The sequence below is a fragment of the Puccinia triticina genome, chromosome 18A (genome assembly GCF_026914185.1).
Source record: "Puccinia triticina chromosome 18A, complete sequence".
NCBI classification, from domain to species: domain Eukaryota; kingdom Fungi; phylum Basidiomycota; class Pucciniomycetes; order Pucciniales; family Pucciniaceae; genus Puccinia; species Puccinia triticina.
Window position 1 is genome coordinate 992590 of NC_070575.1, and position 26310 is coordinate 1018899.

General features: G+C 45.1%; 6 protein-coding genes across 6 annotated transcripts; 4 read left to right on the plus strand and 2 right to left on the minus strand.

Annotated features, from left to right (window-relative positions):
- Positions 1 to 1001: 1001 nt before the first annotated feature.
- On the plus strand, positions 1002 to 2279 carry PtA15_18A123 (uncharacterized protein; the record flags this gene model as incomplete). The annotated part of the gene is made up of 5 exons (XM_053164632.1): positions 1002 to 1157; positions 1235 to 1585; positions 1661 to 1733; positions 1820 to 2048; positions 2138 to 2279. 5 exons carry the CDS (start codon positions 1002 to 1004, stop codon positions 2277 to 2279), a joined length of 951 nt encoding a protein of 316 aa, XP_053028622.1.
- Positions 2280 to 3430: 1151 nt separating this feature from the next.
- On the minus strand, positions 3431 to 4921 carry PtA15_18A124 (uncharacterized protein; the record flags this gene model as incomplete). The annotated part of the gene is made up of 7 exons (XM_053164633.1): positions 3431 to 3438; positions 3527 to 3650; positions 3989 to 4021; positions 4095 to 4260; positions 4326 to 4483; positions 4551 to 4617; positions 4692 to 4921. The coding sequence occupies 7 exons, from the start codon at positions 4919 to 4921 to the stop codon at positions 3431 to 3433; spliced, it is 786 nt and encodes a 261-aa protein (XP_053028623.1).
- A 9782-nt stretch (positions 4922 to 14703) lies between these two features.
- PtA15_18A126 (uncharacterized protein) lies at positions 14704 to 16738 on the minus strand (the record flags this gene model as incomplete). The annotated part of the gene is made up of 10 exons (XM_053164634.1): positions 14704 to 14795; positions 14867 to 14951; positions 15033 to 15064; positions 15158 to 15173; positions 15242 to 15430; positions 15516 to 15575; positions 15667 to 15991; positions 16084 to 16256; positions 16357 to 16435; positions 16599 to 16738. 10 exons carry the CDS (start codon positions 16736 to 16738, stop codon positions 14704 to 14706), a joined length of 1191 nt encoding a protein of 396 aa, XP_053028624.1.
- Positions 16739 to 16838: 100 nt separating this feature from the next.
- Positions 16839 to 18241, plus strand: PtA15_18A127 (uncharacterized protein; the record flags this gene model as incomplete). The annotated part of the gene is made up of 5 exons (XM_053164635.1): positions 16839 to 17150; positions 17232 to 17430; positions 17504 to 17564; positions 17667 to 17778; positions 17879 to 18241. 5 exons carry the CDS (start codon positions 16839 to 16841, stop codon positions 18239 to 18241), a joined length of 1047 nt encoding a protein of 348 aa, XP_053028625.1.
- Positions 18242 to 19163: 922 nt separating this feature from the next.
- PtA15_18A128 (uncharacterized protein) lies at positions 19164 to 20030 on the plus strand (the record flags this gene model as incomplete). The annotated part of the gene is made up of 2 exons (XM_053164636.1): positions 19164 to 19677; positions 19771 to 20030. The coding sequence occupies 2 exons, from the start codon at positions 19164 to 19166 to the stop codon at positions 20028 to 20030; spliced, it is 774 nt and encodes a 257-aa protein (XP_053028626.1).
- Positions 20031 to 21728: 1698 nt separating this feature from the next.
- Positions 21729 to 24259, plus strand: PtA15_18A129 (uncharacterized protein; the record flags this gene model as incomplete). The annotated part of the gene is made up of 6 exons (XM_053164637.1): positions 21729 to 22302; positions 22399 to 22618; positions 22714 to 23037; positions 23111 to 23599; positions 23667 to 24047; positions 24121 to 24259. 6 exons carry the CDS (start codon positions 21729 to 21731, stop codon positions 24257 to 24259), a joined length of 2127 nt encoding a protein of 708 aa, XP_053028627.1.
- Positions 24260 to 26310: the final 2051 nt, after the last annotated feature.

Consider the following 26310-nt stretch of genomic DNA (forward strand, 5'->3'; position numbering starts at 1 on the left):
CAAAAAAAAGCTTGGTCCAGTCCATCGTTGCACTTGCCGGGGTGAAAGCTTGGGTGGGGTCTGTTTCCATTGCCAATTCAGCCTGGTTGAAGATAAGAATACCAAATAAATGTGTAAATACAGGAAATTAGAAACTGATTAGAGGTTCTTCAAGTGGGAATCGGATGGGGGGACATAAATTCCCTGAGCCCCCATGGATGTTATAACCCAATGGGAGCCACGTTTCTTGGTGGTACTGCCCAGTCCTACGACAGCCCCAAGTGCCCGGTAGCTACGATGGCTCAATTCTCAACAATAGAGCTGAGAGGGCCACTACATAGAATGTAGTTTTAATTGAAGGGGATCAAGCGGGAACCGGCGAGTTCCCCCTGCCCATGCAAGCAGAGAGTGGGAAGGCTCATAAGAGGATCGGGGCTGGGGTCGATGTCATGTGCGTAGCTGTTCACGGTCAGCTTGTTCAAGAGCCTTGAATATTCGACTACTGTTGAGGGTTTACCAGCGGCTTCACCGCCTCGGCAAATTTTGATCACGACTCTTCAGTTTAAATCCCCATAACCTTTGGGTCAATAGTTATGTACGTGTGATTGCCCAACATGGTATTATCCCCTCAGATAAGATAGCGGAGAAGATTGGCTCGAACATGAGAATTTCTTAGATAAAAGTGTAACACCCATTTGCAAAACCTGAACCACAATTCTTTCCGATTTGGTGATATTCCCATCATCCTTGACAGCTTCCAGACCTCGGCTACTAGCAGGTTCACCGTTGTCAGCCGGTCGGGAACAAGCTCAGACTCCGGCCAGAGCATCTGGGAGCAAGTCACTCGACATCATGATGGCGGAGATGCCAATCAGCTGCTGAACACTCCCCGAAAACTCTTCTTGCGTTGGCCCCCGTTTTAAGGTCCGGGGGGCGTCGCGCGAGGCGGGTCCCTTCCGGACGCCCGGTCCGCCCCCGGCTCGGGATCTCCCAAGGGGGAGGCTTGTGTCAAGAAGCACCGGATGGTTCGAACCTCAACTTGGATACAGTTGTTCCCCTCCCGAGAGATGAAATCCAGCCTTTCGCCATTCCGCCGGTGTTGCTGCCTGCAATTAGGGTGCAGTGGATACCCGAGCCCTCAGACCCGGGCGGTAGCTGCCAGTCTGAGGCAATCACTGGTGAGTGAATATTGGATTTCTTTCACCTCTCTGTGTTTCTCGCGGTCTGATCATCCCGTTGATCGGTCCGAATAAAGAGTTCCAGTCAGAACAGATTCGTCGGGACAGCCGCTCCATCTTCCACTTCAACCCCGCCGAAAGCCGAGCCCCAATCGCCCCCAAGGCCGCCCAGCTCATCGTTCCAATCAGCCAAAAGCACCAGACCGAATCGGAACGTGGTCTCGCTGGCCCTTTTCATCACCACTGGTGTCGGAATCTACTTCTACTTCAAGAATGAGAAACTCAAGGTCGAGGAAAAGAAACGCGAGGAAAGGGCCAATAAGTCCGTAGGAAAAGTTAAGATTGGTGGCCCCTTCGAGCTCATCAATGCTCAGGATGGAAAACCATTCACTGAAAAAGATCTCATTGGGAAGTTCAACCTGATCTATGTTCGTTGTTTATCCTCCTCTTCCCCTCCTGTGATACCCTTGTCTGACGAGACTATGTTTGACCTCGGCCGTTAGTTTGGATTCACAAATTGTCCGGATATTTGTCCTGAGGAACTAGACAAAATGTGTGCCGTGATTAACAGAATTGGTGAGGAAAGTTTGAGAGTCCCGTAGTCTCCATAAGAACTAACGAAAAATATGCTTGAAATTCTTTTGGCACAAAATCACCGGCAGCCGAAGACAAGAACATCAAAATTCCAATCCAACCGATCTTCATCTCCGTCGATCCCAACCGGGATACACCGGACGCAATATCCAAATACCTTGAAGAATTCGATCACAAAATGATCGGCTTGACTGGTGACTACGAGTCCATCAAAAAGATGTGCAAAGTTTATCGGGTGTATTTCTCGACCCCACCGAATGTCAAACCTGGCGAGGATTATCTGGTAGATCATTCAATGTTAGTTCAACAAGCACCATTTCCCGTCATTTTTCTCCAACATCGATCACTCGTAAATGCTGATATGTTCCGGTTTCCGAATTATGCAGATTCTTTTATCTCATGGCACCCAATGGAAACTTTGTCGATGCTTTTGGGAAGATCTTCAGCAAAGATGAAGTGTACACAAAAGTCCACTCATACATGACTGACTGGTCGGCAGGGAAACGTTACGGAGAAGAAGACATTTGAGGCCAATTGTTCATAGATAAACATCACATGCACAGATATTCAAGCCTTATGGTCGCTGCGCCGCTGAACCCCGGCGGCTTACGCCATTAGACCCAGCCTTGGCTCCCTTCTCTGTACTTGTTTTCCTCTAACGTTAGTAGTTAACATGCAGTTAAGGTATCATTCCCCAGCTAAATCGTTAACCATCATTATGATATCTGGATATCCAGAGCTTAGTGAAGACCTAGCTCAAAGACGGCAACCCATAATCCAAATCTAACTCCCCCACGATCCGCAATTCGAACTTAACTGCTGGTTGTGCTAATCTGTCTTTATTACACTTTTTGGCCTTGAATTCCTTTTCTTTTCTGAAATCTTTTTTGCCGAGATCTCATTGTATTGTAATGTGGCGACAATTGGCCCGATGGTTGAGGTCCGAATATAATTAATGCTCACTCCCCAAGCTTCACAGCCGCTGTTCAAAAAACTGACATGGGAAATCGCACCCCTAAAGCTCTTGTCGCCCTCGCATCAGGGGGTGAGTTGAAGATGTTTAGTATGTGATCGGGAAGTATATTTGCTATTTCCTCGCAAGAGGTGTGCCGCACATGCGATGAGATTGCTGTCAGGACTCTGAAGCACTTCTGGCACCACAGCCCAATCCGATGATTTGGTAGAGGACGGGGGAAAAAGTATGTTGATTTGCAAGCAAATGGCCCACTATCTAATTCCACGAGAACATGACGCATGCTTTCTGGTTTATACAAATTCCAACTGGCAAAGAAGTATTAGCCGTTGCTGGGGTTTTTGCTTGGCAGTCACGGTGGTTAGTGTCTCGGTTTGTTCTTTGATCAAGATATGTAGGTCTGAGCTTGTCAGAAATGTAGATCTGAGCTTGTCAGAACCGTCTTGTTAAGATCAGGGACCACGAGAACATGTTTCGAGCCTTTGCAAGGGTCGCAAATCTCACGGGAAGTCTCTGATTGAAATTGGATTTTTTTACACACATATATAAGCCATAAAAACAGGTTTGATAGGTAGATACAAGGGGCGGTGGCAATGAATGTGGATTAGGAATGAGGGCGTGGAAACAATAATGGTTAGAAAACAACGAGACAGATGACCCGATAAGAATCCAAAGCAAGCATATGGGATCATGACAAGATTTTCTTTTATTCATCTAGGAAGGTTGTTAAATTGGAGGAATCGTTCATTAGCCGGTTGATTCTGAATGTTAATGAATGTGGTCACGGAAATTTTGAACTCACATTCGTAACAATAAGGGAAAGCGCGAGTGTCCATGACCTTTTGGACTGGTAGATCGGCACCCAAATTCAAGAACCTTAACATATCAGTGATTTTGGCATTGTTGACGTTCCTTCCTTGCACCGTCTGATATAAAATAAGATTGATATTAGCAAGGTCAACATGGAATATCTTAAAAAGTAACATAGCCCTACTCACATTTCCTGAATAATCCTTCAGTCTGGCCTCTGGGCTGGCGTCTTGCCATGTTGACCAATGATAATCGACGTTGCCATGATGAAGAAAGAAAATTCTACGGATTCAGGTTTACTGTTAGTACATGGTCTTTGTAGATGGACGCCAAGCGCCATAGAGGAAAATTTTCGCATACGGCTACAATGGCACCGCAAGCGCAAGATGGAGAAATTATTGCACACAGTCAGCATTAGGACGAATGGAAAGATATGACTCGGTTGAGAACTTACATCATTAGGTGCGTAAGAGCTGGGGGACATGTCCTACGAAATTCATGTGCTGTTTGCTTCAATATTGATGAACCGTGACAAGATCTCTGAGTAAAGAAACACTGACCCCTCCAATGATCATGTGGATTGTACCATGAGGACCCGGTAAACTGACTCCACGGCTCGAGGGATTAGTCCCCTCTATCGCGACTCGGAAATTCAAGAAGTCTTGACTGCTTTGAACAACCTTGATAGCCGTATCATCATAATATTGGCTTCCGTAAGTTTTTCCTCTGTAAATAGCACAAGCACCGATGAGTATTATTGTGACACTTAGTGGATTATTTCTTGGGCGTACCCCTCATTGAATTTTGCCGGTGAAGTAAAACCTCGCTCAAGGACATGCTGATCAGGGTAACGCAATTGAAGATTGGCGAAAGCTCCGTCTATAACCGATCCACCCCCAAGCCCATTAGGATCAGCAGTGTTCTCCGCGCCGTTGGTCCCAAATCCGGTCTGTGTCATCGAAATATCGAGTCAGCCACATGGCAAAGAAGAAAAGGAAAGTTGGCGGAAATCTAACCTCTGGATCAGGTGACCATACCGGCGCTTTGGTGAAGTTATCGGAATCCAAGGTCCAGTCCCAGCGACTTGATGAGATAGATCATTTCCTGGATTAACGCTACTGACGAATGCTCGGGCAATGACGATGAATGGTACTTACGGCAAGCTACCGCTGTAGCCACATTCAATAAGGGCTTTCTCTTGAAGATAAATAAAATGCCTATGCCATGGTAAGAAGGCGGAAACCCAATGAACTGAATTGCGAGATCTGTCGTGTACGAAGACAAAATCATCATACAGCCGGCGACTTGAGCCAGGCTGCAATCTTGAAGGCTTCGTGAGCAAGCACTTGACTGCTGAGATGTATGATTTCTGGACGTCGCGCTCCATATTTCGCCATTCTCTGCGCACGCGAATTTGGGGACAAACTCCCGCCGCGTTTGGAGATGGATCTGTCACAGGAGCGGTGGTCGGGTTATTGGGGGCTGGGTTAGAGGGAGCAACTGGCGCTGATGGAGGCGGCGGTGGGGGTTTATTAGGAGTGGGAGGCACTGATGTAGGTTTGGGAGTTGTGTCTGCGGGTGCAGAAGTTTCGGGACTGGTAGGCGTGGAGGAAGATACTTCTACGGGGCTCGGTGGTGGGGAAGCAGGTGGTGTGGGTCTGGGCTGGGGCTGAATGGGTGCTGGGTTGGGTGAAGGTAGTTGCGATTGGCCTCTTTCAGGTGAGCCTCTATTCCACATGTTAGGGAAAAAATTAAACATGGATCCCCACCAAGCCGACTGTGGGGCTCGCGAGATGAGTGATTTTGAAGTGGAAGATGGTAAGTTGAGAGCCTGAAGGCCTTGTGTCAGCAGCGCAATGTGGATGACTGAGAAACACAGCCAGGTTGATGCGCGCGTAAACAACATGGTTCCCAATCTGATGTTATGTGAAAGGAGGTATGCGGGAAAACTCTGGCGAAGCCTGTTGGTATTTTGGTGAGGTGATGGAGGTGGAGCACTATGCCCACAGGTGGGTGTTACTTATACTTCCGATCAAGCTTTATCGACTGGCGCTTGAAAAAGACATTCACATTTTCCTGACCCAGACTCTTCCAGATAGCAGCCATATAGGATTATTGTACGGCTATCGGCAATAACTTTGGACTGGGCCGGTTGAGGGAGCAGTGGGCGTGTATTTCATGGGCCTGTCGCGACGTAGATGCCTCCGGGCCAGACTGCTGGGACCTGGACAGGCCGCGCCTAGCCGGTTTGAAAGCGAACTTAACAAAGTCCCTCGAGACGTCGGGCCCCCGGGAGGTAGGCTGAACTCGCGAAGCGAGCCTCCGTCAGGGGGGACTTACCCCTAAGTACGCAACTGGTGTATTGTATTATAAGGCCAATCACCTTTTCAAAATTCATGATGCTCAGGCAGCTGTACTAGTCACAGAAAAAGGAGGCTTGAAGGAACATCTCGAGCTTGCGATTGGGGGAGAATTGATTACTGGGCAGCATTTTATACTGGCTCAGATGAAAATGTATCGAAACAATGAACCATACAAAGAATTTTGTCGACTTGGAAAGGAATCAGCCAAAAAGAGGACGAACTCACAAAAATGCCAACCAGCGATGAACAAGAAGAACAGTGATGCTCAAGTACCACCCAACGGACCAACAATTGAGCACGCGGGTGACAATCTGACTCAAGGCACCAATTTCGCCAACATAGACCCTTCATTGCTTCAGCTGGTAGGGGCAACTTCGGCAAAAAAATTACAATCTATGTCTGATCCGGGACAAGGAAGGAGACCTGAACCAACTAGAGATAGGCCTCTGACAAAGAAACAACGAGAAGCGGAAGAGAAGAAGAGGAAAACCGCCGCCGACCGTGAAATAAAAAAGGCTAAGAAGGCCGCCGAAGATGCAGAAAAGAAGCAGAGGACTGAGGAGAAGCAACAGGCTACTTTGAAAAAAAAAGGAGGAGGAAGAAAAGAGGAAGGAAGAAAATGCTGATAAGCGCAAAGCAACCAAGGAGGCAAACAAGCAGTCTAACAAAAGAAGAAAGACCAACCCACAGGAGACCTTGGATAATCAAATTTAGTCCGAGTCCTCGCTTTTGCTTTCTTCTTCATTTGTTTTGTTGTTTGGTTGATCATTGTAATGTAGAGAAATGGCCGGATTGAAGCGATGTTTTTTAGTTAAATTACTGGTCTTGAAGTTTTTTTGCATGAAAGCAACCCCCTTTTTGTGTACATTTCAAATAGGAGTAGATTGAAAGTTATATTCTTTTGTTGATTTACAGAAGGGATTGTAATGGTTGGCCATTTGAAGAAAACTAGATATTGAATTCGTGGTCAAGCGGCATTTGTGTGACTGCTGTACATATTTTTCGCCGGAAAGACCGGCCATGTCGCGTACAAGTTCTCAAAGCTGGTTAGATAGAATCAGCAGGATGAAAAACGTTTATCATTTATAAAGAAGGAGTGCTACACGTACAATGGAAACATTGAAAGAGAAAACATCCATCAGCGTATGAATGTTTGTCCCGATCCCGCTCTTATTATAAAAATATTTGAGCCAGTAATTTTGAACTCTAGAAAGAAGTCCTTGCGAACAAAGTGATTGGGCCTGCCACTGGGAGTAACCAACATTGAGTGCTGAAGAATGTATTCCAAACCAGGTGGAAGTACTTCGGTTAGTAGGATAACCATTTGGGGGAGATGGATTGCATATTTGTCGAGGCCTTTGATTCCTTGTGCCATAGCCGACCACATGCGCCACATATTAAGAATTCGTCCAATATCACCAGCCTTCATTGCACGGCCGGCCTCAATGACAGTTGCAAAATCATGTAGACGAAGCAATAGATTTGACAGCTTTGGTGACTTGTTTTTTGCGGTGTCTTCACAAGCATTAGGCAAAAACAATTTGTCATAGCATTGATCAATAACCTTCTGTGCCCGACTGGATTCCCAGAGGGGTAGTTCATTGTCAACATTAGGGGCACAGGTCTGTCCAATCAAATCACTGCATAGATACAACAATAAGCTTTGTAAGCACTTATAAATCGGGTGGGTGGAATCATCAGGAAGGTAAACACCAACAGTATACAGCGGATTATTGTCACTTCATGCACTCTTTGCATGTTTGAAATCATAAGCATAAAATCTTTCTTTGTAACAGGATGTTTGGTTGGAATGCCCAACGATTCCAAAGTATGCCAAGCACCTAGGTCTTCAGAGTTGGAACTATTGCCGTAGTGGAGGAGGAATAAAGCTTGAGCAATATTCCACAGCGTATGCAAAGCTCCAAGTAGCATAAAGCAATTCCCCAAACGCTCTTCTGGGTGGCCAGTCGGCTGTCGGAGGCCTCATAAACTTTCAAGATTGCAATAAGTGCCGAGGTCGCCTTCCATTGCCTGAAGTTTCTCAGAGAACTTGGTTGCAGTTTTGTGTGTTTGGTTGTTGAATCCTTGAAGAACCTCCCCGATCCCCTCTGCGCTATTATCAGAGGCAATCATCATTTTGAGCATAGTAATATTGGGTACTGCTGGGGTGATTGTATTGATTGGTGGTGGATCTTTTGGGACAGAATTCTTGTCTTTGATCTGAGCAATGTAAGAGAAAAGGACCAAAGCTATCTGACTTTTGAGAAAATCACAAAAATGGAGGCTTTGTTCAGCGGTGGGGAAGAACGCAGAGGGTTTGACAGTTTTTTCCGCATAAATTTCAATTGATTTCTTGTAGCTGTCAATTGTGAAGTCGGATCAAATTGGGCAAGTACTTTTGGGTTGACAGAGTGTAAGTATCCCCACGTTCTGTGAAAGGTACGAGTTGATGGTTCGACTGATTTTGTATGCATCCTTTTGTCGAAGTCAATGTTATTGATGCAAAGAAGTGGCCTGAGAATTTTGGCCGCTTCAACTTTCTCAACAACTTTTTTCTTTGCATGTTGTCCAAGTGATTCCAAAGCCTTGTGCACAGTCTTCCGGGAAGCGGACAATCCTACCCAGTTCAAGGTATTCACTTGTTCAGAAACGCCACATGCCACCATTGACACAGAGTTTGCCAGTTGTAGAGCATTATTTCGTCTGTTGTTCCCAAATCCAACCATTGAACAGACTGTCAATGCAATCTGTTTTGTTACAATCAGCCTTCTGGACATTTCAGAGCAAAGCACACAAAAAATGAACCACCCACAGAATGTGCCCTTCTCTCGGCACAGGTCTCTTTATCATATTTGGGACTATTAACCTGTGCAGCTTCTTCAAAATCAACCAGAGAGCCTGTCTCATTGTCTTTGACATCATCACTGACTTTCCCATTGATATTGTGAGTCGGAGTAGAGTCGGGCTTCGTAAGTTTGAATTTGATGAGCTGACACAGGAATGGGGAACCTTTTGTCATGAGGTGTTTGTTGCGCAATCGTCTTGACTCTGTGCTGAAAAAATTGGGTGCAACATTGTTTGCATTGAACCAAGTAACACTTTCCTTTTGATTGTGATGTTTAGGTCTGTCAGATGCAAGAATAATTTTTGCCTAAAATCAAACCAAAGCCACATGAGATTCTAGAACCAACAAGATACCCTTGAAAGATTAAAAAAATGAAAAACTACACACCTCCTCAAGAATGTACTCTTTCCAATTATCTTTTCCTTTGTCACCAGTACCGCAAACAAGGTGTTGGATCACATTCAAAACGTCACGGGTTGAGGACCATCCATCAGGAGACCCCCAGAGTCCACGGCGGACTCTCAAATTGATATTGCTGCTGGTGAGGAAAGCCATCAAAAACTTTTTTGGGTTAAGATTGAGAGATTTCATGACCCCCCATATTTCTAATACTTTTTGATGCTTGTGTTGGAGATGGTTGGGAATATTCTTGTTTTGAGTGGCCATGACATTTACGTATGTAGGATTGGATGGTTGCGCAAGAGTGTGTTGAGTTGGTTTAGTTGTTGTTAGAAAAATTGTTGACAAGGATTGATTGGATGAGGATGGAGAATACTCTGAGTTCAATGTATGCTGTGTTGATCAACTGTAACTTTGAAGAAAAGTATGTATATAAGTTGGAAAGCACCGACCGTCTCTGCAAGTGACTCAGTTGGATGCCAAAGTTTGATTTTCTGGGGAAATTTATTTGGAGCAGAAGGGTTGTCATGATTGCTCATAGTTTTTGGGGGTAGGACGGGAAGAAGCATAGCTTCCACCCAAGATCTTTTATTCCACCAAAAGTCATTGTGGCAAGGAATTGTAACGGTTTGAAAATCTGTCCCACCAAAATTTAGAATCTAGCGCCCGCAAAAAGGGGCAATAGGGCGCAAGTCGCTCCTGCCGAGGGCTGTCAGAGGCTTGCTTCGCAAGACACACACCCGCAGCAGCGAGGGACTATGTTAAGTTAGGTTTGAAAGGTAAGTTGAGTTGAACTTGACACAAGGTCCTGCAGGCACGTGGAGCTTTGGCTGGTTGCAAAGCAACCCCTCCCGGAGGGAGGGACTTGCATACTAAAACACCTTTCTGGTGTGAACCAGATCCAAGGTTTGGCTGGGAGTGGTCTTGTTTGCGTCACCACGCCTTCACTACTCTCTACACCACGGCTGCAAGCAAACTTTCTTGAGTGGTATTTGAAACCACTCAAGAAAGTTTTTAATAGAATTCACTTTGGACGTTGGGTCCCGTTCGCGGCGGAAACCAATTTGAGACTTTTTCAGTAACTTATGCCAAAGAGTTGGCATCCAGCTGGCAGTAACCATTTGGTTTCTATCCCTCAAAAAGTTTACCAAAACTTTTTCATTAAGGAAATAAGTTTTTGCAAACCACCAAAACTTTTCTGAACGAGTTGAAAAAGGTTTCCAGAGGCAGAAAGGTTTTTGAAAACTTTTTGTAAACCAGCATACTGAATTGAAAAAGTTTACAAAAACTAAAAACGTTACATAGAACTTTCAGTTTTCACTAAACGTTTTCCATAACCTATGCGCTTTTTGAAAATGTTGCGCTTAAAGCAAAGCCGTTACGGAAAACGTTTCCAAAAATGGGAAGAACCTGCAACTCAGCTACGGCCCAGGGGGGGGGGGGGCGGCACCGACTGCCGCAGTGGATGCATAGAGAGGGGGGATGATCTTTGCTTGGTATTGCTCATCAGGGTCTTACACAAATACAGAGAATAAAATAAAATGAATGAAAAAAGCAATAAATCATTAAACAAAAAGGAAAAAAAAGAGGCGAGTGAGTCGGGTTTCATAGTAGTTGTATCTGGGCAAGCAATGGGCAGCAGTGAGTCTGGCGGCGCGGCAGCTGAATGGCAATGCTTGTCCTTGTTGGCAATCAGCTTGTCTATAGTACTAATGGCTCCCCAATGGTGGTGCTGTTTGTGCTCCCGCCCAGTGTGTCAAAACACTCCCAATCATGCTTGTCGGCCGCCGGTTTGTCATCACTTGTTGGCTGTAGTCGTGCTGGTGCTGCCCTTCTTGTTAGTAGTCCCCTTCCGGGTCGACGAGCCGCCATCATCGGAAGTGTGATTCCATGTCATTGTTAAAATTCAGACGGGTCAAAAGCCTGTACATAGGTTGATTGAGACTAGCCAACAATTTAGGCCCCGTTTGGCCGCGCGATGTTATATGATAAATTGTGTATCACTTTACATGACACATGTAGCCAGGTTGAAGTTGTCATAGAAACAATAAAACCAAGACAACACTTATAACATGTGTGTTTGGTGCAGCCACATAAATTTTTCTTGCAAGTCCAGTTATTACTGCACTCATCATTCCCAACTAGCTACCATACATGGCTCCATCAAACAATCAATAATCTCTACAACAAACCCACAAGCAACAAAAAATCAGATGCAAGAAAATGATTATGGAGTTCAGCTCGTGATGACCAATTGATTGGTCATCGAGAGCTGAACTCCTCTTTGATGAAAGGTCCATGAAGAGCATTCTGCTCTCGATGACCGGTTGATTGGTCATTGAAGAGGACTTCTTCACCTCTTGATGTCCAATCAACCGGTCATCAAAGAGGACTTCTTGACCTCGCAACCGGTCATCAAGAGCTGAACTCCTCCGGATGGCAGGTTGAACTGGTCATCCGTTCAGCTCTCGATGACCGGTTGATCGGTCATCAAAGAGGACTTCTTCACCTCTTGATGACCGGTTGATCGGTCATCAAAGAGGATCCTTGTTGAACTGGTCATCCAAGGGGATCCTCTGGATGGCCGGTCGAACCGGTTATCCAGAGGGCTTCAGCTCTTGATGACCGGTTGATTGGTCATCAAGAGCTGATCAACTCCTCTCGGTGACCGGTCAACCGGTCATCGGAGGACACAACCTCTCAATGACCTGTTGACTGGCCATCAAGAGGTGAAGTGGTTGACTGGCCATCAAAGAGGACACAACCTCTTGATGACCGGTCATCCAGACTCCAGAGGTTATGTCCTCTTTGATGACCGGTTGGCCTGTCATCGAGTGGGTCTGTCCTCTTAAATGACCGGTTGACCGGTCATTGAGAGGATGACCAAGAGGGTTTGTCCTCTTCAATGACTGGTTGAAGCGGTCATCAAGAGGTGAAGTCCTCTGGATGGCCGGTCAAACCGGTCATCCAAAGGTTGTGTCCTCTTTGATGACCGGTAGACCAGTCATTGTGGTGTTGTGTCCTTCTTGATGACCAAATGATTGGTCATTGAGAGGTGTAGCTTGGAGACAAAAAAAAAGTATATTTATAAGTATGTGAGCACGGATCTTCTCTGTTACTTGACTTCAGTAAACTTCAAGGTTTGGTTGACTTTGATAATTTATTTAAACTTGAAGAAATGATGTAACATACCTCAGATTGTGTGAGATGACGCTGTGGTGCTCCATTCCAAACCATAAGTAGTATTTTATTGCTTTCTTTTACATATATTCATCATTACATTGAGCATTTCTCCATAACCCTTCACAAATACCTCATTATTATTGCATATTCAGATTCTACATCAAATTTCACTTATGGTCACTCATACATAGTATACCCCTATCTTCAAAGGTTCAGTAGTTATAGAGGATATAAGACTTACAGACAACCTACAGTCTTCATTAGTAGCCTACTTGAATCATTACAGTACATTCCTTTTACATATTTATTCTCACATACTAAACCCTTTACATACATTTCTCATTATGTACTATACCTATTGTACACATTACATCATTAGATCTGTGCTTACTTCTTTCTGTAGTGCTCATCATCACAAGTTGTTACTATGTTCTCATCACTCTTCCCCATTAGTACATTCTTTTATTCCCATAACCAGCATTCCCCTTTCAGCATTGCTCATCATTACATACTGTTACTATTTTCACATCACTCTTCCCCATTTGTACATTCCTTTATTCCCATAGCCAGAATGCCTCCACTGTCTGTGCTCATCCCTCCTTACTATAAGAACTGTCTTTCCCCCCCTCACTTGCACCTCATGCAGAATTCTATATACAGAAATTATAAGTTAGAAATTACTCATCACCCATTGATATCAGTGCAGTTGCTCCTGAACCCATTGCTATTGAACCTTGCCATTGCATTCCTCACTCTCATCACTCCTCCAACTCTCTTACCCTCAGTAGTCAGTAGTTAAGCTCATAGTACTAGCTCCTAAGATCAAGCAGAAATCAGCCACACCTTTTCTTCTTTTTCTTAGTGTTACTCTCATCCCCTCAGCATTAGTCAGGAAGGCAGCCTCATCAGCACCCTTGCATAGCTTACATTAGTACTATTGTTGCTATCCATTTCCCTTCCAAGCTCTATTCTCCCCTTTGAGTAGTTCCACAACGCGCAAGAAGCAAGGCTTTGTGCCAAGCAAATTTTTAAGGTATAAGGTTTTGAGGGCAAGGAACTGTGATGGTTTGGAAAAACCACCCAGCCAAACTCAAATTCTACACTCTGCAAAAGGGGGTGATAGCGCACAAGTCCCTCCTGCCAAGGGCTATTGGAGGCTTGCTTCACAAGACCAGACGCCCGCAGCAGCGAGGGACTTGGGTTAAGTTTGTGGAGACTGACACTAGAGGGAAGAAGTGAAAGCCCTGAATTGTGGCAACCAAGGTATTCCTCTAGCCTAACTAAGCCTCTCAAACGGAGGGGGGGGGGGGAACCCCACGTCCCAAAGGGACACTCCGTAGGAGAAGCTTATGACTTATGACATACTTTTTGCCTGAGAGTTTGGGGCTTTTGTGGCTTTTTATGCCCTTTTTTCCTTTCTTCCTCCACACAGCAAAAACTGACAAGCCTCTGCTGAAGCCCTGAAGGGTCAATATAGCTGACCACCTTGGTTTCATATCTATGTCCTCATAATGAGGATTGGATGCATGAGCTGGATTGGCCGAGGCATATTGACCAGAGCTCGGAGAGCTTGGATCCTGTGGAATTGAATCGAATGAGCATACTGTTTTCTGAGGTCATTTCAATCCACACATGTTATACAGCCCAGAATACCCCAAAAACCATAAGTTTGGAGGGTCATGGGAGGAGAACGCTTGGACTTCCAGAGACGTGTGTACCGGCAAAAGATAGGGAAGAGTGAGATGAATTTCATGATCCAAAGGGCATGCCTGGGGCCCTTTGGGAACAGGGTCAAAATTTGAATGGCACAAAACACCCACCAAAAGGCCTCAAACCCTCAGGCCAAAAAGTGGACATTAGTCCCAAGTCCCTCCTTCGGAGGTCGCGCTTCGCGCGAGGCCTCTTTGCGCCAACCCAGGCTGTACCAGGGCCCTCCGAAGTGGGGGACTTGTGTTAAGCTAGGGTATTCCTATCTACGCGGTTTTGGTATTCAATCAGGCTTCAGAGGGACAAAAACACTTACAGGGCCGAGGGCGTGGATATAAAAGCCAACAGTATATTCAAGATGCTGACCATGACGATTTGAACGACTCAACAAATTATGTATTTATGGATGCAGCAAAAAAGATCATCATTCATAGGTATAGCAAGTTGGCGTCAACAGATTGGATATGTACATGTTCTGTTAGGCAAACCTTCAATGATTGTGACTACATCGGATCTTTTGTATTAATGTATGAAAGTTGAGATAAAGAATCCAAAGATCTAAAGAGTTGTTTGATTTTCTCAATTCGACTGGGGTGGAAGACTGGTAGAATGAGGCGGCGGCTATGAAGATGGTAAACTTCACATCAGAAAACCACTTGATCAACTAATTACTTAAAGTACGTTGACGTTCTTGAGATCTTGACAAGCTTCCATGACTCTCTTGACCATCGTTTTTTCTCCCTCTCGTACCCAAACTCGTGGGTCTAGTCCAAAAATTTAGTATCAGTAGCAGTCACGAGGATAAGGACTAGAACACGTTGAAAATGTTACTGACCGTAGCATTTCTTGTTAGGAAGATCAGCGCCTTCCGGATTACCGACTTGTGTTTTCAGGTAATCCTTCTTGGCTTCGAAGTAGTTCTGCGAAAAAGTGTAGACAATTCGTCACTCATCAATCACCTATGTTTGGTCTCTGAGATTGTGGCTATTGAGGGAACTCACTCGGAAGCCTTCCATGTAGGCCCATTGGGTATCTATAACCGGTCAGGCAACGAAAAAATAAAATGAAAAAACCCGTCAAGACGTGCACTTCAGCAAGAGCAAAAGTTCAGTTTGCTCAAACTAACCAGTATCGACGTTCATCTGTTGGAATTGAAAGGCTTAGTCAGTGTTTCAAAATATACAATTCGGTTTAATGCGAGCAAGCATACCTTTACGACTCCGTTTTCGAGCGCAGTTGCGATTTCCTTCTTGGTAGAGCCAGATCCACCGTGGAAAACGAGATACAGAGGTCGTGGGTCATCCGTTTTGAGTTTCTCCTTGCAGTAAGCTTGATGCTTCCCAAGGAGTTCGGGTTGCAAAGAGACGTTTCCAGGTTTGTATACACCATGAACGTTGCCCTACATAAAGCCAGTCATACGGCAAATTCAGAAACAGTTCTACCTGCTCACCGGGACTATGCGGATGTTCAGATGCTAAACTTACAAATGCAGCAGCAATCGAAAACATTGGGCTGATCTTGCTGAAAGCGGAATAAACATCCCACTGGGCAATAGCAGATTGGATCAAGAAACCGTCTGATGTCAGCAATTTTGAAGGGAAGAAAGAAATTGACAGGAGAAATACAAGGACGAACGATATCCTCTGGTTGGGTGTACAAAGCAGCATTATCAACATTTTCGTTGTTGACGCCATCTTCTTCACCACCGGTGATGCCGATTTCCATCTCTAGCCAGAGATCGATCTTGGCCATTCTTTCAAAGTACTTGCAACAGATTTCGATATTCTCTTCCTTGGATTCCTCGGAAAGGTCAAGCATGTGGGACGAGAATAGCGGCTCTCCATGTGCCTTGAAGTAATCCTCATTTGCCTTGAGCATTCCATCGAACCACGGCAAGAGCTTCTTGGCACAATGGTCGGAATGCATGATCACAGGGATTCCGTAGGTGGGGGCGATGGATCTATAGGGCAATCAAACGGTTTCTTTTTCTCAATTGATGATGAACTTGTTACACAGGGTCAAACCAATCAAAACAGAACAAAAAAAACTTACCTGACAAACATGGCGGCGGCTACAGCCCCAGCGATCGAAGCTTCTTGGTTGCCATTTTTGACCCCTTTGCCTGCGAAGAATGCCGCACCACCTTGAGAAACCTGAATGATCACGGGTGCTTTGGAATCTCGAGCGCCTTCCAAGGCCGCAATGACAGTCGAAGAGGAGGTGCACTACAGAATAAAAGTGAAGGAGAAGAGAAGATATTGGTGAGGATGCACAACACCAACAGGATTGGATAAATGCGTGTGTGTGCAGCAGTTGAATACTCACATTGAAGGCCGGAATGGCAAATCCGTGAGCCTTGGCATATTCCAACACTGTGACGAGATTTTTGCCAGTGACGACACCACTGTTCAAAAGAACAAGAACGTATTAACTGATTAGGTCATCATAGAAGAGAGCCAAGCAAATCTTACGCCTAGACACCGAGCAACGATGGTATTGGCAAGAGGAAGAGCCGGGTGATCAGACAGGTACTCCGACCAAGAGAGTTCTTGATGATGTTTACTCACAGGTACGAGTTCGAGGAGACCACCCATTTTGATGTTTGGCTATTTATTGATGGTTGTTTTTTGAAATCGGTGACGATCGATCGCCGGCGGGCCGGGAGCGAGCAGGGAGAGTCCGGGAGGCCCCGCTGCGGCTTGGTCATGCCGGTGCGGACACTCCAAAATGGGGTGGGCTCACTCGAAATAGCTTCAGCCAATGAGCCGACCCCCTGCCGATCTCCGACCCAGCCGCCAACAGTCAGGATGTCTTTCTTCCATCACCACCCCATCCTACTCTCGACCCTGCTCCAGCTGCAGATCCGAAGCCAGCCGATATCCTCCTCCATAAGAACACTCGCAACATCATCATCATCGAGCACTCGGCCAGAAGAAACTACCCAGTCTGATGCGCCCGCCGAATCTCTCTCCACTCCTGCCTCTATCACCGAGCTCATCAACCCCCCGCAAAAACCCTGGGTTCCGGGTCTCCGGAGAACTGGCGTACTCGCCCGCAAACGCGGCATGACCAGCTTTTGGGACTCCGATGGAATCAGGATCCCGGTGACCGTACTAGAGGTATCCGTCAATCCATTTTCAAAAGACCCCCCCAAAATAGAATGACAGAGAAACTCAACCTTGATTTCCTAATTTATCCAGTTAGAGGATGTTCAGGTGGTCGGGCACAAGTACAAGGAACGTGACAACTACGACGCAATCCAGATCGGATGTACCGACAAATTCTCGAGAAACTCAATTCATAACGCCCAATTGAAATACTATAAACAACTCAATTTGACACCCAAACAGAAAGTCACTGAATTCGTCGTCTCTAATCATCAGTGCTTCTCCCCTATCGGCAAGTCTATTTTATTTTATGTGTTTGGGAGGTAGTGTTGAGTTTCCCCTCTTTTTTATTTTTATTTTTTTAGGTACTTCAATTTCTGCGGCACATTTCGTACCCGGCCAGTTTGTGGACGTGAAATCAAATTCGTCGGTCACTTTTCTCATCCAACTGGGTGCAAAAAGAAGCAATAACTGATATTTCGACATGTTCCTTCCGGTTCGGCTGCTTGGATGTTTGTTACAAAAAAGGAAGGGGAAAGGGTTTGCGGGAGTGATGAAACGATGGGGGTTCGCGGGAGGAAATGCGTCGCATGGGTCAACTAAGCATCATCGGAAAGCAGGTTCTACAGGACAACATCAAGTAAGTCTTCCTCACATATGTAACACGCAAAGATTCTCACGCGATAAACGAGAGACCAGGAAGATAAAATAGACGCATTAATGAGATTGTATTGTGACAGGATCCAGGGCGAGTATGGCCGGGGAAGAAGATGGCAGGACGGATGGGAAACCAGCCGGTGACGGTGCGGAACCTCCTAGTAGCTAGGATCGATACCGACATGAATCTGATCTACGTGAAGGGCCAAGTGCCGGGACCCAAGAAAACGTTTGTCCGGGTGACCGATGCCGAGAAGGGCGTCCATAGGGTCGGCCAACATTGGATCCGGAAGGGCTGGAACGTCCATAATCAGGCCCTCCTCCCCGGACACATCAAGGCCCTCCCCTTTCCTACTATCGATACCAAATCTGCCACACAGCTCCTCCCCGATCAGATCTCCCTCTCCGCTCTCAGTAAACTTAAAAATACCAAGGCCGTCGAGTAGACTCTATGTAGTAAAACATTTGCTGCAATCCAACCCGTGCAAAAAACATCACACATCGGGGCAAAATGACCCTTATCATGACTTTTTTTTCCCAACTTCAGTTCTTTGGTCGGAAATAAGTTGAACACCCTACCATCATCTTTTCTGCTTTTGTATTGCAAGGGCCAGTTATACAGCAAAGTAATGCTTCGGATCTCCAGAAATAGCTGTAACGGCCACCTCTTTCCAAGATGTAAAAACAGCCGAATATTTTGGTTGGTTTAATTGCATGATGACCCCCTGAAGCTGTATAGCAAAAAGCTTTCCCCACGTTGGTCGCAAAGATGCGGGACTGGTCGAAAGCATACTCTGCTCTTTCCACCTCAACAAACGGCGTAGCTGTTCCTCTTGGGTGCTCTTCCCCATGGGTTTCGGTCGGCTGAACAATAGCGCCGGGGGAAAAGCTTGCCTTCGGTGCTTCAAGTCTTGAAGGGAGAGCCGCGACGCGCCAGGACGCGCCCCAAGGTCTGTTGCTTCACGTTGCATCTATGGAGCACGTGACCTCGCTGCTGGTTCCCTCCGTTGATAATAGCACAGCATGACAAAACACAGGTCACATCTTTCAAGGTCTGGAACAAGTTGCAGGTCGAGACGGCCAGTGTTTTACCAGAGCCCTCAAGTTGAGCATACTCCTCCGAGATGCACGGGTTGGTACGGTCTGTACCACCAGTCGAGGAAGGCCCAGGAGGAATCTCCCATGCCGCTCGCAACTCGGCAGGGACCACTTCTCACCGTAAAACACATTCCATGAAACTCACTGCAAAACACACTCCATCTGCATTTACATCGGAACAAAAGGGCACAACGCTGTGATATTTAAAGGACTAGTTTTGACTCCCCACAAACTCCCAGTACCCGCCATTTCATCCTTGAGTGCAACAGAATGTGCGCATTCCGAGTCGACCGTTGGCTGCTTTTACTATTAGGCTTGTTGATTATCTCGACGAATGCTTCACCCACGATTAGCATTGATGGACCTATCCGTGATGCTCGCAACGCGATGAAAACTAAAACTAATAGACCTACTAGCTATTACAAAATAATTCGTTCGCCTACAAATGTGGAGTCATCGGGATCCGAATTGTCAAGCGACGGGGACTTGACTAACAGTGTAAGACTTCATGGTTCCAGCTCTTCAGGCACAAACCTGTCCAAAGGGCAACCATCCAAGAGCTCAAACCGTTCCAAAGGCCGATCAGCCAAGAGCTCAAACCGATCCAAAAGTCGATCAGCCAAGAGCTCAGAGTCAGACGGTGACCCTCCATTGGCCGCTCCGGCCAATTCCAACGTCAATCCAGAAGTGATGGTTCCCGTATCCCCAAACTCTCCCATTTTTTTTTTGCCGGGAACCTTTTCTAAGGAATCTGCAAGGATAATGCCACCCTTGCAACTGCCACGTAAGTGCATTCGGTCCTATTGCAGAGTTCAAACAACCAGTTCCTTTCTTATCATAGAATTGAACCAATCAATCTCTCATCATCTGCCACCAGCATCGAACTATGGACACATGATGGGCCAACAACAAGCCCGGGTTAGATCATTGACTGCGGAAAAATTTCAAAGCATGAATCTCCACGGAGCATATCCTGAAATTTCAGTACTACCGGGAGGAGTATTTCTACACGATAACTCGAATGGTCCGATGAGATTTTATACAGGGCTCTTGAATCAAAAGCGGAAAGGTACTGGTTACTACCAGACGAAAGCTCAGAATCTCAATCCATTTGCTAATGAATTCAAACCAAGGTGAGAGGAATGGTGAACATCCGCTGTTTTGAGAGTCTATCTAATTCTGATGCCCATGGCTTCTTCCCAAGCAAACCCCTCAATCCAAACGCTGAGGAATTCGTACCAAGGTGAGAGTAATGTGGAACAGTGTCTTTCTTGAGAATCTATCGAATTCTAATGACCATGCTTCTTGACCTCCCTTCCCCTTCTACGCTCGATATTTCTGTGTTCAAAAATAAAATGAATGAATCACATAAAACTGGGTAGGGGTTTTAAAAAAAATCCAAATTAAAAGAACCTTGGTGGTTGCCAAGAGCGTAGTTAAACAGCTTTAAAATAGGGCAATCATAATGAAGAATCATTCAAGGAATCTGTTGAATGTTAGACTATTTCAGTTCACGTCTCTATTAGACCAGCTAGTCTGGTTTCTCTCACATTGTTGTTCGCCGTCGTGCGCAGTAGACCACAACCTAGTTGATACTTTATAAATTTCAGTTCACTCGTTTGTCTTGGTTTCCTAATCTCACTTTTTCTCACTCGTTTCAACATCCTCGCTTAGGTCCATTTCTTGCTTTCTTTCATCATGGATTAGTACTGCCGAATCCGTCTCATCTCTTGCTCCCATTCTCTTCAGGACTTCTGTTGTGCCTCGGTCATCACCTTCTTTGCCATCTTTTGTCCAACGTACCCACACTCCTTCAAGCTTTTTTTCTTACATTGAATCTATATTTCCAAGCAGCGAAAATCCTAAACGTCAACAGGCGGAGGATGAGGAAATATTTTCAAGTCTAAAACAATCACCAATTTTAAATGAAGAGAAATTGAAGGTACTCAAATCTTGCATCCTAACAACGCTCAAAAGATGAAGGCCGCGTTTCTAAGCGGTATATTGCAAGCTCAATAATGTAAATTTTGGTTGAAATCCTCTGTGACACCTGATCAAGTCACTGTCCACCAAAATTTCCTCAGGTGTCACGAGAATCTGCATTATTACGCTCGCGATATAAACAAACGCGGCCTAAATTAGATCTACTTAGTGTAGTGGTTTTGCATATTAGTGTGTTTTTTGTGCCCGTTACGCTAAAATCACGCTGTAGGACTGACTGAGCTACCTTGGTAGCTACAAGAAAACAAAGGAGATTTTCATTTTATTTTTTATTCTCTAGAAAATTCTGATTGTTAAGAGCAACTTGCTTGCTACGTTACAGGTAGGGCGGTCACGTATTGCTGATGGCAAAATTTGCAGTTGAAGGTTACATTGGTGTTTCATTATTCTCAGAAAGTGTTAAGATGCTTATGGGCAACCCCCCTTTGGAAGCAAGATCGCACAATTGATCCTTGCCAAAAATGTACATCATGTGGTTTTGGCGCAACATGAACATTATCAGCTCCTGTTGTATTAAAGGTACTTATATAGAATCAGTTTTAATCCTTTGCAGGGAATCTCAAACACACAGCTGCTTATCCAATCTGCATATTTGCTTGCAAAGAATGTTTTTAAGGCGTTATGGTGCACACAGGATAAGTTACAATCTGTGGATGCGCAATGTGGGGGTTCGGACCGCGCAACCTGATGACATAATTCAGATTGGCGCGGGGTGAGCTGGGTGCACGACGCGGTTCCCCCCAGAGTGTCGACAGACAACCAAAACTTGATCGATCGCAAAAGGGTGGTGCGATGTTGTGAGTCAGAACATCTGTTTCTTTTTCCCGTGGTCGGATGTCCAGCTGGTTGATCCGATGTTTACCCAGCATCAAGCCCACACAGTATGGCCATGCCTATGAGTCCATCACGAGGTCAGCGCGAATCGCCCAAACACAGGGTCTCTCGACTTGTCCAGTCTTGCTGATCTCTTCGATGGATGTCGACGCCTTGTGTGGATGTAAGATGCTTCAGTGCCTGCTCAAGCAAGACTCGATCAAGTACCGCGTCATCCCGGTCTCAGGCTGGAAAGAACTCTCGAAGGTGGCCGATCAGATCAGGGACCCGAATAGCGGCTACAAGGAAGTCCTACTCCTCAACCTCGGTGGGCAAGTCAATCTATGGGAATTCTTCAACCTTCCCAGTCGTGTTCGATTGCACGTCATCGACAGTCATCGACCCTATGCCCTCGAGAACGTATTCCAGTCGGGGATAGATTCTTTGAACGAAGACGAAGACCCGGAAGAGGCCCCGGAAATCGTGGTCTGGGACGATGGTCACGTCAATGAAGACTTGCAAGAAGAGAAAAACGCGTTCGAAGCCATCAGATACATGCCTGAAAGTGATAGTGATAATTCAGATGAAGACTCTAGTGAGGATGAGCTTGGAATCGGATACGGTCGTCGCGCGGAAGAAGAAGAAGAAGATGATGATGATGAAGAAGATGATGGTAAAAAATCGGACGAAGACGGTAGCATCAAATCAAATGGAGAGAGATCACAGAAGCGGAAAAAGAAAAGCGCCAAATCACGCAAGCAGCAAGCTGGCCTCACCAGACGAGAACGACATAGATTCCGAGCACGTCTCCAAAAATATGATGACTCTGGCACCTCCTTCGGCCAATCTGTAGCATCACAGATCTACTTATTAGTGACTTTAAAAAATGCTGAGGATAACGAACTATTGTGGTGTGTACAATGAAAAAAAAACACTCCAAGAGTTTTAGCCCAGTTGAGCGAGATATCTAGTAACCCATGTTTCTCTGCAATCACATTTCCTGCAGGTTAGCTATCATTGGACTCACCTACCAATTCACGTCTTCCTTGATTGATCGTGAAACCTACGATGCTCAAGTCACACTCTTCCGACGAGAGGTGGAACGAATTAATATTTTACCCCGAGATGTAGGAAGTACCCAATCGTGTCAAGTGAAGTTACTCGGACCAGACGATCGAAATATACGCCTGTCTGAGGAATTAAGATTTACCTTATTTCGGCACTGGAACCTCTATGATTCCATGTTTCATAGTGGCTATGTGGCTGGAAAACTCAAGTTATGGCGAGAAAAAGGACGGAAGAACTTACAAGGGTTTTTTGCAAAGATGGGGTGAGGATACATCCTTCTCTCTCCAATGCGTTAGGTGAATTCGTTTTTTGACAAATTATTTGTCTCGGCTTAGGATTTCACTACTCCAGTGCCAACAAAGTTATACTCATATGGACATGGATTTGAAGCGTACTCTGACCGAAAAGGTCGAGTCGATTGCCCCAGAGTATGGGCTCTTTGAGCTTTCGTTCCCATCTTTCGTACGTGCATATGGATATCAATCGGTTCTTTCAGCCAGCGATTGCATCGAATGTATCAGTGCAATTTTAGAGGTGGCCACCGGGGTCAAGCTCGACTTTCAATCACTACACGGAGGCCATGGGACAGTCTCGATAGACGACCAGGGACAAACTGGAACGCTTTGGGACGGCGGCAAAGGCGTTCGTCGGTGGACTGAACTCAACGACAACTCTTCTAAGCCTCAAACGGCGATGGAAAAGGAGAATAGAGCAGCAGATGGGAGTAGGCCACCGGGAGAATCGTCAGAAGCCTCAAAGAAACAGAAAGAAGAAGTCTGGTGGGTGCAAAACTTTTGGATTGCATCGGATGCACTGTCCACCGAGTAAGCCCATATGTTTTATTGGTCCTCTCAAGTCGACCGAGGCTCATCACAATGATTGTTTATCAAGCCCATCGATTCTTCGAGCAGCCTTGCCTCTCAGCATGGCCCTACACAAATCGATCATCCGCCAAGGAACATCGATGCTAGATAAACAATCAATCAAGACCCTACGCTCGTTCCGACTAGCAGTGATCAAAGAGGGCCCTGATTTACACGTCTTCAACCATCCTGCAACTCTCACTCGACTCGGACTATGGCTCGTCGATGCCGTTAGAGACCTTATCGGACCCGGCGGCCAGCAGAGTAAAAATACTAATGGCCAATCAACCAAGAAGTCCCCACCTGTCAAAAGCTTTCCGTTCGTTATTGCCAGCCTCGACGATGCAAGAGACTGTTATTTAGTTGTGGGTGTTAACGGAGCTATCCAATATGGAGATGTACGGAAGAAGTGAGTTTTCTGGCAACTATGACCGACACCTTAATTTTCAACCTCAAAACCTCTGACATTCTCCCGTTGTTAGTAAATTCGGCGCCGTATTCCAAGAAGCGGCACATATCTCTGGAGCCAGAGCTCGCCACGATCGGTTTGAAGAATGTATCATCGAAGTTCGGAAAGACGACTTGATGAACTTTGTGCAAAAGTTACATCTAAGTCTCTGATCCTCTCTCATCTTTATCCAATTCACTTCGTTTTTTCTTTCCTTTTGGAATCTTCTTTATCTATGTATGTATTCAAATGCACGCCGTTTTCACTCTAGTATCCATTGTAAGCTTACAAACTTTCCATTTTTCTTCACATTCATCACCGCTAATGAATCCTTTGAGAGATATCCGCTTTGCATTCCCTTCATTTTTTTATTTAATTCTGCGTGTACAGGTAGTCGTGATTCTCTTTTCGTACATTTGATGACGTTTCTCAGACACTGGATCCACTTATACTTCAAGTACTCCATGGAATTGTTTTCTAGTTGTCCTTTATCAACTTTGTACGTAGCCTATATTAAATCCGTATGATTTGAGATCAAGGGTTTCTTTCTGCTTCAGTTTTGAAAAAACATACAAACATATTAAGGGCTTCTCTTCTGCAAAAAAAAAAAAAAAAACTAACAAACTCAAACAAGACACAGCAACATGACCTAGAGTAGTTACCCCCCAACACCAAAACTGCTGTATTGAAGGGTTTCACAAGAGTGAGGTTGAAAGCTCCCAGCAAAAAGCAAAGAATGATTACCAAGGGCCTCAGATTGTGCAAGTGCAACAGTGGAGAGGCAGGACTCTGAGGATAAACCACTGGCCGTGAGTTCAGCTCAAGCAAGATTGCCTGGGGTTCAGGTTCAACAGACCCAAAGGCCCTTCCTAATCCTTATATAACTTAACTCACCTTTCTGCCAGACCCACCATCCCACTTGCAACAATAGGTAGTTACTTTTTGTTTTTCAGAATTAACTTTTTGTTGTGAACTGCAAAATTCAATTTCTAAGCTGGATAATAGTTAAGGGATGTTGTTTTACCATATGCAATAAAGTTAAAATCTACAACAATTGTACTGCAGCTGCGTGGGGAGAAGCAAAAGCAAAATTCATTTACTTTACTAAGGGGTTAAAATAGCTGAAAATTGGCCACGGGATCAACCATTGGTAATCATTGGCTGTATCAAAATGAAAAAAGCCAATCTCAAGAGAAAAGTTCTTTCTTGTTCATCTAGCTGATGGAACTACTGATGGTTTTTGATTGGAATTTACAGATCAAAGAAAAAATAAGTAACTGAAAATGTTGCCCCTTGCACCTCCATTGGTTCATACAACAAACATCCAACCCTTCCACCCGTACAATAAGGCTACATACATATAATTGGTTTCATTTCCTCCTTTACTGCCCAATTTCATAATCACCACCAAGTTTTATTTTTTGGAAACCATGTCTTTGCTAAAGCTTTTTTTGTGATTAAAATCTAGAGTAGATTACCATAATCTTTTGACATGTTATGTAGACTCATATAAATCCTGCAAATTTAGGGCGCCAGGGCCAAAAATGTTGTTTGCTCAGTCTCCAACATTTCTTAGGCCATAAATGGCCATAAACCTTCACCAAATGCAGGTTTCATGAGAGATTCCATGTATCATTCTGATCAATAAATCAAGTACTCAATTTTCCTATGGATTATTTTTACCAGCCTGTACTTGGGAGATTTATATCCTCAGCTTGGGAGAGACAGGTGCTAAGATGGTAGATTGCACAAACAAGCACACCCAGATTTTCAAGTCACTTTTCAATTTTGACAACCTGGAAATTGAGGATTTGTGGCCTTTGTCCCAATCCCAGACATTAAAACTGTGAAGTCTCCATGGCCAGGAGGAATCACTGCCAGCATAATTGGCTGGGTTAAGGTTATCCCAGTTAAACTGGGATGAACTCAACTAATTTAAACTTGGTTGATCTCAACTGATGAAATACAAATCCGAGGTCCCTTGGGTTTGTATTTCATTGGTCAAGATCAACCCATTTTAAATTGGTTGAATGCATCTCAGTTAAACCAGGATGACTTCATCCCAGCCAAATATGCTGGCAGGGAATCCCTGCTGAGTCCCGGCCATTGAGGCTGGAAAAAGGTAGATGGTTGAAATATTTTGGCCCAAGAGACCATGCAGGCTCCATGTCTGGGGTGTTACTTGGCAGCAATACCCAGTTACTACAGTGCTTTTCATACAAGT